Here is a 13,635-nt window from a genome sequence, read left to right as displayed (position 1 = left end):
TAAGTCCACTTTTTTCTCTCTCTCTAATCATTTGTTCCTTCCAGTTGGCCACCCAGTACGAGAGTTGTGGTGATGACATGATCTGTTGTGAGGCACCATCAGGCCTGCCCATCAACATACCTGGCCTGCCTAGTCCTGGTCGACCCATCCCCAGCCAGCCCAGTCCTGGTCGCCCCATTCCCAGTCAACCCAGCCCCGGTCGCCCCGTTCTCAGTCAGCCCAGTCCTGGTCGACCCATCCCCAGTCAGCCCAGCCCCGGTCGCCCCGTTCCCAGTCAGCCCAGTCCCGGTCGCCCCGTTCCCAGTCAGCCCAGCCCCGGTCGCCCCGTTCTCAGTCAGCCCAGCCCCGGTCGCCCCGTTCCCAGTCAGCCCAGCCCCGGTCGCCCCGTTCCCAGTCAACCCAGGCCAGCTCCCAGTCTCTCCGTCCCACTTCAGCCCCTCACCCCACCCGTCGCACCCCAGCCCTCACCCGCCAAACCCCACAGCCCCTCTGTAGTCCAACCCAAGCCCCCCACCACGCAGTTCAAGCCTGCCCCTCAGCCTCAACCCCAGCCTGCACCCCTCCCTTTCCCTCAGCCCCAGCCCGCCCCTGCCCCACAGCCACAGCCTGGCCCTCTGCCGCGCCCACAGCCAAAGCCCTCTCGACCTCTGCCACAGCCTCAGCCTCCGAAGCAAGGGTATGGGACGGGCACTCCAGTAGGAGCAGGTAGACTGCCTGGCACAAGCCCCCAGCGCCCTGTCCTGTCCCAGCAGCCCTCCCCAAGCCCACAGCCCACTAGTGTCAATCAAGCCCAACCGGTCCCACCAACACTATCTCAGCCCGGACCCCAGCCAACGGTATCCCAGCCCGGTCGCCCAGGCCAACCATCCCAGCAGCCTGGACCCGCTGGACCTGTGAGCAACCCCATAGGTCTAGCCAGTCCTGCCAGTCCCCAGGCCGGAATGGGGATGATGGGTGGTATGATGATGATGGGTATGCCGATGCGGTCCGGGTCCTGCAGCGCCGGGACCTACTGCGTACCGACGAACCAGTGCAATCCCTACAACGGATTCATCATGAGAGCCAACACGCAGGTCATGGCAGTGTGGCCCGATTCACCCACCGTACCCCTGCTGGTAGGTCAATGCTCCTGGTAGATTAATGCTCCTGGTAGATAAATGCTCCTGGTAGATTAATGCTCGTGGTAGATTAATGCTCGTGGTAGATTAATGCTCGTGGTAGATTAATGCTCCTGGTAGATAAATGCTCCTGGTAGATTAATGCTCCTGGTAGATAAATGCTCCTGGTAGATTAATGCTCCTGGTAGATAAATGCTCCTGGTAGATAAATGCTCCTCGTAGGTCAATGCTCCTGGTAGATTAATGCTCGTGGTAGATAAATATTCCTGGTAGATTAATGCTCGTGGTAGATAAATGCTCCTGGTAGATTAATGCTCCTGGTAGATAAATGCTCCTCGTAGGTCAATGCTCCTGGTAGATTAATGCTCGTGGTAGATAAATATTCCTGGTAGATTAATGCTCGTGGTAGATAAATGCTCCTGGTAGATTAATGCTCCTGGTAGATAAATGCTCCTGGTAGATAAATGCTCCTCGTAGGTCAATGCTCCTGGTAGATTAATGCTCGTGGTAGATAAATATTCCTGGTAGATTAATGCTCGTGGTAGATAAATGCTCCTGGTAGATTAATGCTCCTGGTAGATAAATGCTCCTCGTAGGTCAATGCTCCTGGTAGATTAATGCTCGTGGTAGATAAATATTCCTGGTAGATTAATGCTCGTGGTAGATAAATGCTCCTGGTAGATAAATGCTCCTGGTAGATAAATGCTCCTCGTAGGTCAATGCTCCTGGTAGATTAATGCTCGTGGTAGATAAATATTCCTGGTAGATTAATGCTCGTGGTAGATAAATGCTCCTGGTAGATTAATGCTCCTGGTAGATAAATGCTCCTGGTAGATAAATGCTCCTCGTAGGTCAATGCTCCTGGTAGATTAATGCTCGTGGTAGATAAATATTCCTGGTAGATTAATGCTCGTGGTAGATAAATGCTCCTGGTAGATAAATGCTCCTGGTAGATTAATGCTCCTGGTAGATAGATGCTCCTGGTAGATAAATGCTCCTCGTAGGTCAATGCTCCTGGTAGATTAATGCTCGTGGTAGATAAATATTCCTGGTAGATTAATGCTCGTGGTAGATAAATGCTCCTGGTAGATTAATGCTCCTGGTTGATAAATGCTCCTGGTAGATAAATGCTCCTCGTAGGTCAATGCTCCTGGTAGATTAATGCTCCTGGTAGATAAATATTCCTGGTAGATTAATGCTCGTGGTAGATAAATGCTCCTGGTAGATTAATGCTCCTGGTAGATAAATGCTCCTGGTAGATTAATGCTCCTGGTAGATAAATACTCCTGGTAGATAAATGCTCCTGGTAGATAAATTCTCCTGGTAGATAAATGCTCTGGCTTATATTTGTAGTTATTTATTTATTTTCATCCTGTTTTAATTGTGTTTCATTCCTGTTCCAGCCGTGTTTCATTCCCGATGGTTCCCTGACTGATGGTGTGTGTTGCCAAGAGGCCCATCCCAACGCCGGTGGTGCTGACTAGACGTACACACACACACACACACACACACACACACACACACACACACACACACACACACACACACACACTCACACACACACACACACACAGTCCCTACCTCAGTTTATCTATTTACCTATCTAACTCTCTCACACACATACACACTCTCTCTCCCATTCTAGCTATCAGTCTGTGTATTTATGACACACACACACACACACACACACACACACACACACACACACACACAGTCCCTACCTCAGTTTATCTATTTACCTATCTAACTCTCTCACACACATACACACTCTCTCTCCCATTCTATCTATCAGTCTGTGTATTTATGACACACACACACACACACACACACACACACACACACACACACACACAGTCCCTACCTCAGTTTATCTATTTACCTATCTAACTCTCTCACACACATACACACTCTCTCTCCCATTCTATCTATCAGTCTGTGTATTTATGACACACACACACACACACACACACACACACACTGGTGCAGTGGTAACGCTCTCGCTTGCCAACTGGTGGACGAGAGTTCGCGCCTCGCTCAGGTTTGCGAAAAAGTTTCACTGACGAAGTGGGTGGTTACTGTCCCCCTTGAGCAAGGGGACGGGTGTGTGCGTGTGTGAAGGTCACAGCCTTGCCCTTAGATCGGACTATATGAGCTCTCAGCTCCCTTCCGGGAGGGTAAAAGCTGACGATCACGACCATCTCGACCATCAATGATTCTGACCGACCCGGTGAATTACACACACACCTGTCCAGTCAACACACCTTAATAAGCATAATTAAGCCTTTCTCACCCTAATTGCCCCTAACATCGTCTCTTAATCGACTCATCCATTTAATTCCACATCTTTTCAACATCTAAAATCATCTTATAGTCAGTCCAAGCCTTATTTTATTATTTTTCCATATTATTTTCATTATTCAAACATTTCCTTCCTCCACAATACAAAATAAATCGCCAAGGAAAAGGTGTTACGTCCCTCCGCTACAGCTGGTGTTGGTGAATGTATTGAGGAAAATAAAATTGGGTGTATTTAGTTGGCTTTTGTTTTATTTTCCTGAGCGGGGAAAGGTGATGATGATGATGATGATGATGGTGACGATGATGGTGGTGGTGATGATGATGATGATGATGATGATGATGATGATGATGGTGATGATGATGAAAATAACAATGTGATGATGATGATAATGATGATGATAGCGGAGTTGGTGGTGGTGATGATGATGATGATGATGGTGATGATGATGTTGATGATGATGGTGGTGATGATGATGATGGTGGTGGTGATGATGATGATGGTGGTGGTGATGATGATGATGATGATGGTGGTGATGATGATGATGATGATGGAAATAACAGTATGATGATGATACTGATAGACATAACAATATGATGATGATAATGATGATAATGATGGTGATAATGGTGATGATGATGATATTGATGATGATGATAGTGCTGGTGATGATGATGATTGATGATGATGATGATGGTAGTGGTGGTGGTGATTGGTACCGGCTCAGTTGATGGCCAAGTTTAGGCAGATTAGAGAGTTGATTATCGTGGGTGTGACTACATTTATAATTTACATATATAGTACGTTTGCAATATATACAGCAACATATAATCCCCCCCCCTCTCTCTCTCTCTCTCTCTCTCTCAGTACACACCCACATAACAATAAATCCCTATCACCATTGTCCCAAGCTCGTGACAACAACAGATTATACGTTACCATGACAACCATGATGCCACACACCACCACACATTATCAATCTATCTTAATTAACCTGCATACCTTAATTAGAAAAGGTGTATGGGAGGTATAGTGGGTTGAAGATGCTAATGGGGAAGGGTGAGGGGAGGTAGGGAGAGAGGAGCGTCAGGGGTGAAATTTAAAAGATGATTGTGTTACTGGAAAATTTTTGAAAGTGGCAAACGCTCAATTTCTGTCCCCACCGACGATTTTGGGAGTCAGTTGCAGTACCGTCACCTCCACGTCACTACCGCCATGTCTGATATTGGTAAGTATCATTTATAATGCTACCTATAACCTGCTTTCTTTGACTATGGTACTTTTACACTAACCTGGCCCAGATTTTCGTCCTTTTGCAGCTTATTTCACGTAGCTCAGTGGCATATGGGCCTGATGGAGTCCCTTCTGTTGTCCTCAAGAATTGTGCTTCAGTGCTCACACCCTGCCTAGGTAAACTCTTTCGCCTTTGCCTATCAACATGTACCTTTCCTTCTTGCTGGAAGTCTGCTCTCATTCAGCCAGTCCCAAAGAAGGGTGACCATTCCCAACCCTCTAGCTATAGTCCAATTGCTTTAACATCCTGTATCTCAAAAGTTTTCGAGTCTATTCTTAACAGAAAAATTTTAAAGCATCTTTCCTATCATAACCTTCTTTCTGATCGCCAGTATGGGTTCCGTCAGGGACGCTCCACTGGCGATCTTCTCACCTACCTTTCAGACTCCTGGTCATTGCCATTGCACTTGACATCTCAAAGGCTTTCGATCGAGTCTGGCATAAATCTTTAATTTTCAAACTGCCCTCTTACGGTTTCTATCTTTCTGTCTGTTCCTTCGTCTATAGCTTCCTTTCTGGTCGTTCTATAGCCGCTGTTTTAGACGGCCATCGCTCTTCTCCTAGCTCTATCAACAGCGGTGTTCCTCAGGGCTCTGTCCTATCACCAACTCTCTTCCTTTTATTTATCAATGACCCTCTAAGCTGTACATCTAACCCCATTCGGTCGTACGCTGATGATTCCACCCTTCACCTTTCCATTCTGTTCCCGCAACGCCCATCTCAGCATTTACTTCAACAAACAAGGGATGAGGCTATGGCACACCTAATGTCTGACTTGGCTCGTATCTCTGACTATGGTAAAAATAATCTTGTTGTTTTTAATGCATCAAAGACTCAGTTCTCACACCTATCAACCCGACAATATCTTCCACAGGAGTACCCACCAATGTTTAATAATATCCAACTCAATCCTGCATCATCCTTGAGCATACTTGGGGTTTCATTCACTCGGGACCTATCTTGGAAAGATCATATTACATCTCTTGTAAAATCTGCTTGCAAGAAATTAGGTGTGCTAAGCCGACTCCGTACCTTCTTTACCCCTGCACTGTTGTTGACTTTATACACGGGTTTTATTCGCCCCTGTGTAGAGCACAACTCCCATGTGTGGGGAGGCTCTTCTCAATATGGTGGAGTCAAAGGCTTTTCGTCTCTTTAATTCTCCTCTTACTGGCTCTCTTCAGCCTCTGTCTCTTGCCGCACTGTTGCATCTTTATCTCATTTCTATCGCTATTTCAATGGTCACTGCTTCTGTGAACTGACTGCTTGCATCCCTCCACCTCTACGACGGGCCCGTAGCACCCGTCTAGCAACAAACTCTCATCCCTTTTCTGTCCAACTCTCTAATGCAAAAGTTAACTGTTGCTCCCAGTCGTTCATTTACGCAACAGGTCAGCTCTGGAACTGTCTCCCCCTGTCTGCATTTCCTGCTTCCTATGAACTCCAGTCTTTCAAACGCAGTGTGTCCAGGCATCTCGAAATGAAATGATCTTGAATTGGCTCTCTTTTGTATTGCTTTTTTTTTTTTTTTTTCCTTGGAAGGAGCGGTTTGTGGGCTCCTGGCCTTTGGTTCCATCTTCCTTGCATAAGAAAAAAAGAATAAGAAAGTACTACGGCACAATATCCTTTCCACAGCACTTCTTCGTGACTAGCAGCATTCTAGAGTTAATGGGTCCGTCTAAAACCTAAACGGGCTTAGGATATCGATTTTTGTTTTTCACCACTAGTGACTTGCTCAGCTCATATATTTTCCGTTCCCAGCAAAAAAATGGTCTAACGCCCTTATAAATGGCTTACTTGCCATTTACATATGCTGCTCACTATGGCGTGAGCGACGAAAAGTCGCAATATTTACATTTCGTCGCTCACGCCGTAACTGAGGAGCGTAGGGAAAAATACCTTGTGTTATAGCTATTCTCAGTTTTCTTTGATACAGTTACGCTAGAGAAAACTACCAAAACAATACAATTTACGGGTATACAATTTTATTCCAACATTAATCCACTACAATTATATTTTTCTTTGATACGTGGTGCGTCCAGGCAAGCGCAAGACCAAAAGAAAATACCATTACATTTTTTTATATATTTTTTACCGGTATAAGCCTCAGAATAAAGGTGCTGTCATCATGTTATAATACCACGTCCCTGCAGGAGCCTCTCCGCAGACCGCCGTGTAGGACGTGCGTGTAATTGTGTTTATTACCGAGGGATTTTTACACGATGCCCAGGCCAAAGAAATTATTGAGACACCTTGTACAGGCACGTCTAGCTTGTGCTGAAGCTCGGAAGAGAAAATGAGATGAAGAAAAGGCAGTATTAGAATCTACAACAAGTACTTCAGGACCTCAAGCTGGGCCTAGTTCTTCACCTGCGTTACCTGTGTTACTTGTGCGTCGCTCCTAGTCTGCTTCGGTACCTGGCGACACCTAGCCAACTCTAGGGACTATCAAGAGCACCCTAATGGTAAGGCAAAAGGCATTGGGAAATTATTTTGGGTTGAAAGATGTGGGTGATGGCGGTGGTGGTGAGCATTATGATGATGGTGATGTTGAGAAAAATGTAACTGAAGCAGTCTCGCCTTTATTCTCTTATTGTGATTGTTGCTGGGGTGTGTAATGATTGTTATGGTGTGTTGGAGCTTTCTTTACACACACATTCTGCAGACACCGATTTCACAGTTACATGCAGTGTAAAGGAGTACACTATTCAGATAAAAAATGAGCAGTTGCATGACAGGTATAGCGTAAACAATTCAGTGATTTTGTATGATGGCATGAAAAAAGGCCATGGGTACGCTGCATATTCAGACTCTCTTTACAGTATGAAAGTGAAACCTCTCAGTAAAGGTATTCTGTGCAAAGATTTATTGGTGGGAAAATAATAAAATGAAGAAAGATAAGAAATTTTTCAAGAGGGACCTGGTTGACAAGAGGACATAAGTGACATGTTGGGGTTGGAAGTGCAGTTGAGGCAGAAACCGGTTTTATTTTAGATCATGAGGTCCTTTGCAATTTTTGTCAACAGTGAACTTGGAAAAAAGAAAAGACAAAAATGAGGTCAGAAACTTTCAAAAGACTCAAGTTACAACGTAAACCAATGTGTAACAAGAATTTTGAGGGAAAATCTGGGGCAATGGAGGCTGAGGCTGCCACACGGTTGTGGAAAAGATCTCAGGAAAAAAATAAGATGCGGTATGTAACATTCATTGGTGATGGTGACTCCTCTGCATTCCTCGCAGTCACAAAGCTGAATGAAGGGAATTCCTGTGAGAAAAGAGGAGTGTGTCTGTCAATCATGTTGGGAAGCGATTTGGTAAAACACTGCGGAACCTGAAAGACGCTGTTGTGAGGGAAGTCGACACAAAAACTGAAGGGAAAAGGAGAGTGAAAGTGGCTGCTGGGAAGAGCAAAGAGACTGGTGCAGTTGGAAAAAGAAAAGAAGGCTTTTGCGGGGAAAGGAAAGTTGACAGAATCCGTGCTAGAAAAACTGCCATCTTACTATGGACAAGCTGTGAGAAAGAATAAAACTGAAAGCTGGAAGGACCTCAGAAAAGATATCATGGCCACATTTTTCCACGTCATCAGCACAGACGATGAGCCAAAACACAGTGATTGCCCTCCAGGGAAAGACTCTTGGTGTTTTTATCAGAGGACACTGGCAAAGAATGAAACACCACCGTCTCATTCCAGTATGAAGGTCAGAGTGTCACTAGATGCACCGGAGAGGGCGCGGCTGTGTAATCTTTATGTTGAAATGACTCGAGAAGACTTACTTGACAGATGTATGCTTGGAAAGACCCAAAATATAAATGAAAATGTCCATTAAAAAATGTGGCAAAAGTTAATGAAAACTAAATGTTATGGATTGAACACAATATAGTTTTCTGTGGCACAACTGTAATGGAACATAACTTTGGCTACGAAAGAACTGTTATCATGCAAGGGGATGGGTAAAGGGGATCATCTGCTAAGTACCTCAGAGTGAAGGACAAGGAGAGGATGAGGGGTGCTACAAGGAAGAAGGCCTCTAGATATCAGAAAACAAGAGGATCTGCCCAGAATAACCCAGACTGGTGCCGGAGAGTTCTAAGTGAGCTGTACCGGTACCGTAAATGTATGCGGCACCAGTATCTTTCTGTTTATGGAATTTTTTCGTTTTTTTCCCACATTTGTAGCAAGAATTTCTTTCCATTTGGACAGAGGTGGATGTTGAGGGAGGGAAGGTGCCCACCAGTGGTCAGTGATTAAATAACCCAAACCTAAGGATGCTTCCACTTCGTTTACCGCCAGTGGTGAGGTAGCATAGGCCTAATACCGTGAAAGGCCATTTACAAAAATATTATTTATAATTGTATTTTTCAAGATAAAATAATCATATCTATACAGACTTATCAGCATGCATTTAGTTACTTCCATACCAAGTATCAAGTCATCAGAAGAAAAAATGTCCGAGATATAGAACAAATATTGATTTCAAACTTTAGGGTCAATTCACCAAAAAGTTACTTTTTCGACACTATAATGCCTGTAACGTCCTTATTTATTAATGGATTTTGATGCTTTTTATGGCATTTTCTTCAGGAATTCATGCCCTGTCATTTGATAGAGAGATATTTCCTCTTTTCTGCGTAAATTTTATGAATGCTTTGAAGCTTCAGGCTCTTAAAAGTAATTACAGAGCAGCAGCATTCTCATAAAAAAGATAAAAATATATATATATTTAGCTCATTAGAATTGTATGCGCCATGCTTTGCTGAGTATTTTGACACCAAGTTCATTAAAATCCATGCAAAAATAAGCAAGTTTGTATATTTCAGTCTGTAGGCAGACCCCGCAATCAAGATCGACAGATGACAGATGGTAGGGTTCTTTCACCTTAACTTGGCCTAGATTTTCGTCCTTCTGCAGCTTATTTCACGTAGCTCAGTGGCAGAAAAAGACAATGTTACTGCTTTACATAATTTCCATAGCACTTCTTCGTGACTGGCATCATATTCGAATATTAATTTAGTATAGCTCAGCACAGAAATGGGGATGACAATTTTTGGCCAAGTTAGAGTAAAAAGGGTATAGACAAATTTCTCAAATTAGCGCTAGAATATGATGATAGTCACGAAGAAGTGCTATGGAAAGGATGCAGGGCTAACAGTGAACAGACTAACACTAGAATGAGATGCTAGTCACGAAGAAGAGATGGTAATTTTAGGCCAAGTTAGAGGCAGCAAGAGTAAATATATAGAAAAGTCATCATCATCATCATCATCTTCAATTTCCACAGTCTCTCTCTCTCTCTCTCTCTCTCTCTCAAACAATGGCACTGATAACATGGAACACTATAACTGATAACATTATTTACCAACGCCCCCTTCCTCCGTCCCTCAACATCCCCTCCCTCCCTCCCTCCCTCCCTCCCTCCTTCCCTTCCTCAACACCCCCTTCCTCCCTCCCTCCCTCCCTCAACACCCCTTTCCTCCCTCCTTCCCTCCCTCAACACCCCTTTCCTTCCTCCTTCCTCCCTCAACACCCCCTTCCTCCCTCCTTCCCTCCCTCAACACCCCTTTCCTTCCTCCTTCCCTCCCTCAACACCCCCTTCCTCCCCCCTTCCCTCCCTCAACACCCCCTTCCTCCCTCCTTCCCTCCCTCAACACCCCCTTCCTCTCTCCTTCCCTCCCTCAACACCCCCTTCCTCTCTCCTTCCCTCCCTCAACACCCCCTCCCAACCTTTCTCCGTCACTCCCCCACCCTCTCGATAACAAACAGTATTATCACGGGAAACGATTGTCTTCTGTTTGAATTCGTTTGAAGGATTTATCTAACACACACTAAGTACGGTGAAATAAGCAAAATAAATCACTTGAGGGATGTATATAACAGACTAGGACAGTAAGATGTAATAGGCAAAATAAATCACATAGGAAATTGTGTTAGAGTGTTTCCTTTACCGAATTTCAAATATTCTATACAACTGAAGCCTAGCCTGGTTTTCCTACTCTCCAAATAGGCCAGTATAGGTCTAGCAGCTCAGTTCAGTCTATTTCCGTCTACTCTATTCATGCAATGTTTTTCAACCCACACTGTCCATCTGTGTATAATAACTTTTTTACCCCAATTTCCATCCATTTGGGCGATCTGTTTACATCAGTATTTCAATCCGCAATAAACAAATCCTTTCTCAGTGTATACAGTATTTTTCAGTCTTTTATGCAGCCCATTTCCATTTATTTACACAATCTATTTACATAAGTATTTTGATCTGCAATACACAAATCCTCTCTCTGTGTATGCAGTATTTTTCACCTTTTTATGCAGTCCGTTTCCATTCATTCACACAATCTGTTAACATCTATTTATGCAATATTTATCGTCCCGCAGTGCACAAGTCCCACGACTGTGGCCAGGACCGTAAATATACGTTCCGACCGCTGCACGGCCACCACCTGCACTTCCATGTCAAGGCCCCGCACGACGCCAACATCTGCCTCACGAAAGGGCATGGAGAGACGCACCACGGCATGTTCGAAATCTTCCTCGGGGGCTGGGGCGGCCACGAATCAGGCATCAGGAAGAACAAGGAGCATGACGTGTGCCGGGAGCATACACGAAACATCCTCTGCCATCACGAGTTTAGAGGATTCTGGATAAGCATTACGAAGCACGCAATCAAGGTACAATTTCACTAGCATATTCCCGTACTACTATTCCCACTATTAGCACTATTGAGGGACTATTTTACTAGTATATTGATGTACTGTTATTCTTACTGTTACCATTATTACTAAAATGTTTTGTTGCTAGTCAAAAGCATTCATCAAATATTCTCCATTAAGTTCTTAGCTTTTTATATTCATTACCAAGGATGCTGTTAAAGAACTAGATCACTATTCTGTTACTATACTACTACTACTACCACTACTACTGCCATCATCACCACATCATCACTAATACTACCACCACCACCACCACCACCAACACCACCGCCGCCACTACTACCATCACCACCACCACCACCATCCCTACTGCTACCACTATTCCTACTACTACTACTACTACCACTACTACTACTACTACTACTACTACTACTGCTACTACTACTGTAGGTTGGTCGTGAGGGTGAGGGAAAGCACATCCTCTGCTACGAAGATCCTCATCATGACATCCACATTACACACTATGGATACTGCACTGCCTATGGAGCGCATGGAGAGTGGACCTTTAAGGGTGGGTATGTCTGTCTATCTATCTGTCTGTCTGTCTATCTATCCATCTATCTATCCAGCTGTCTATTTATCTATCTGTCTGTCTATCTATCCATCTATCTATCCAGCTGTCTATTTATCTATCTGTTTGTCTATCTGTCTATCTCTATCTATCTGTCTACCTGTTTATCTATCTGTTTGTCTATCTATCTACCTGTCTATTTATCTCTGTCTGTCTGTCTATCTATCTATTTATCTCTCTCTCTCTATCTGTCAACCTGTCTATCCGTCTGTCTGTCTGTCTATCTCTCTATCTCTCTGTCGGTCTCACTACCTGTCTGTCTGTCTGTGTCTGTCTGTCTGTCTCTGTCTGTCTGTCTGTTGATGTATATTTGTTTATTTATCTATCTATCTATCTGTCTATCTATCTGTCTGTCTCATTATGGCTACTGCACAGGGTATGGGGCACAGAGTCAATGGACATTAATTTTAAGGGATAGATAAACATTGATAGATAGATAGATAGAGACAAATAGATTAGATAGATTAGACAGATAGGCAGAGACAGAAATAGATAGATAGATTAGATAGATAGATAGACAGATACAGATACACAGACAGATTGATTAGATAGATAGACATATATAAAATAGATGGAAGACAGACATAGATTAGATAGATAGATTGATAAAGTGATACACGGATAGATTAGATAGATAGATAGTTAAATAGATAGACAGACAGGTGGATAGATAGATAGATAGAAATTATGTTCTTAATCTCTTTATTTCAGATGAACATGAACATCACGGTCATCATGAACATCACCACCACCACCACCACTGAGAGAGAGAGAGAGAGAGAGAGAGAGAGAGAGAGAGAGAGAGAGAGAGAGAGAGAGAGAGAGAGAGATGAATGGGGCAGAGATAGATATGTTTGATAGATATGTCTGTCAGGTAATTATGTTTCAGGTGATTATGTCTGACAGGTAATTTTGTCGGGTGGGGGCTCTCACCATCCACTCACTCGATGTAGTGCTGCTGTCGGGTGTCAGCCCTTTCCTCTCCTCCATCCTTCTTTCCTTCCATCCTCTTATGTCTGTCTTTCCTTCATTCGTACCTCATCCTTCTGCCTACGGGTAACTATCCTTCTTCTGCCATTCTTTCCTTCATTCTTTCCTCTTCCTTCTGCCTGTGGGTGACTCTACACAGAATGATAAGCCAAATGGATTCCTGTACACCAGGAAACCATTTACTACACTGGGTGGTAATCATATAACCAAATCATGGCGCCTGCAGGTTTAATGGGTTGAGCCGGTGAAGGTTTATATCCAAGGGGTGGTTGGGGTTATTGCTCACGTAATGCCACTCAGGGATGAGTGAGGCTGGTCACTCTCATCTTAAATGTCAGGACCAACTTGCCTAGCCCCGGGCACCTACGCTCCTCATGGGGCAACGTAGGATTGGATGATGGATGGATGAATTATGTCTGACAGGTAATTTGATCTGACAGGTAATTTTGTCAGGTAATTATGTCTGCCGGGTAATTAGGTCTCAGTTAATTGTGATTCCAGGGGCTTGGGCGGTGAGTGGATGAGTGTGTGGCCAATTTCACTGCGTATGTTGGTGATTAGTTTCCCTATTATCGTATTCTTTACTTTCCTTGATTTTCTGAATATGCAGGTTGGAAAAAGAGGTATGATAATGATGATTATGATGTTAATGATGATGG

At 44.0% G+C, this 13,635-nt stretch overlaps 1 protein-coding gene across 1 annotated transcript in view; it reads left to right on the top strand.

The window, feature by feature from the left end:
• LOC145397557 (uncharacterized) overlaps nucleotides 1-2,625 on the top strand; it is a 4,449-nt gene extending 1,824 nt beyond the window's left edge. Inside the window, exons 3-4 of the mRNA XM_080270628.1 lie at nucleotides 45-1,115; nucleotides 2,522-2,625. Of these exons, the coding sequence (XP_080126754.1) occupies nucleotides 45-1,115; nucleotides 2,522-2,602 (1,152 nt within the window). The 3' untranslated portion in view covers nucleotides 2,603-2,625. The remainder of the gene's footprint in view (nucleotides 1-44; nucleotides 1,116-2,521) is intronic.
• Nucleotides 2,626-13,635: the final 11,010 nt, after the last annotated feature.

This window comes from Coenobita brevimanus, chromosome 41 (assembly GCF_032717465.1).
Source record: "Coenobita brevimanus isolate Jiangsu-jjx chromosome 41, ASM3271746v2, whole genome shotgun sequence".
Lineage (NCBI taxonomy): Eukaryota > Metazoa > Arthropoda > Malacostraca > Decapoda > Coenobitidae > Coenobita > Coenobita brevimanus.
Note: the sequence above shows the minus strand (reverse complement) of the source record. Positions and strands in the feature narration are given on the sequence as shown.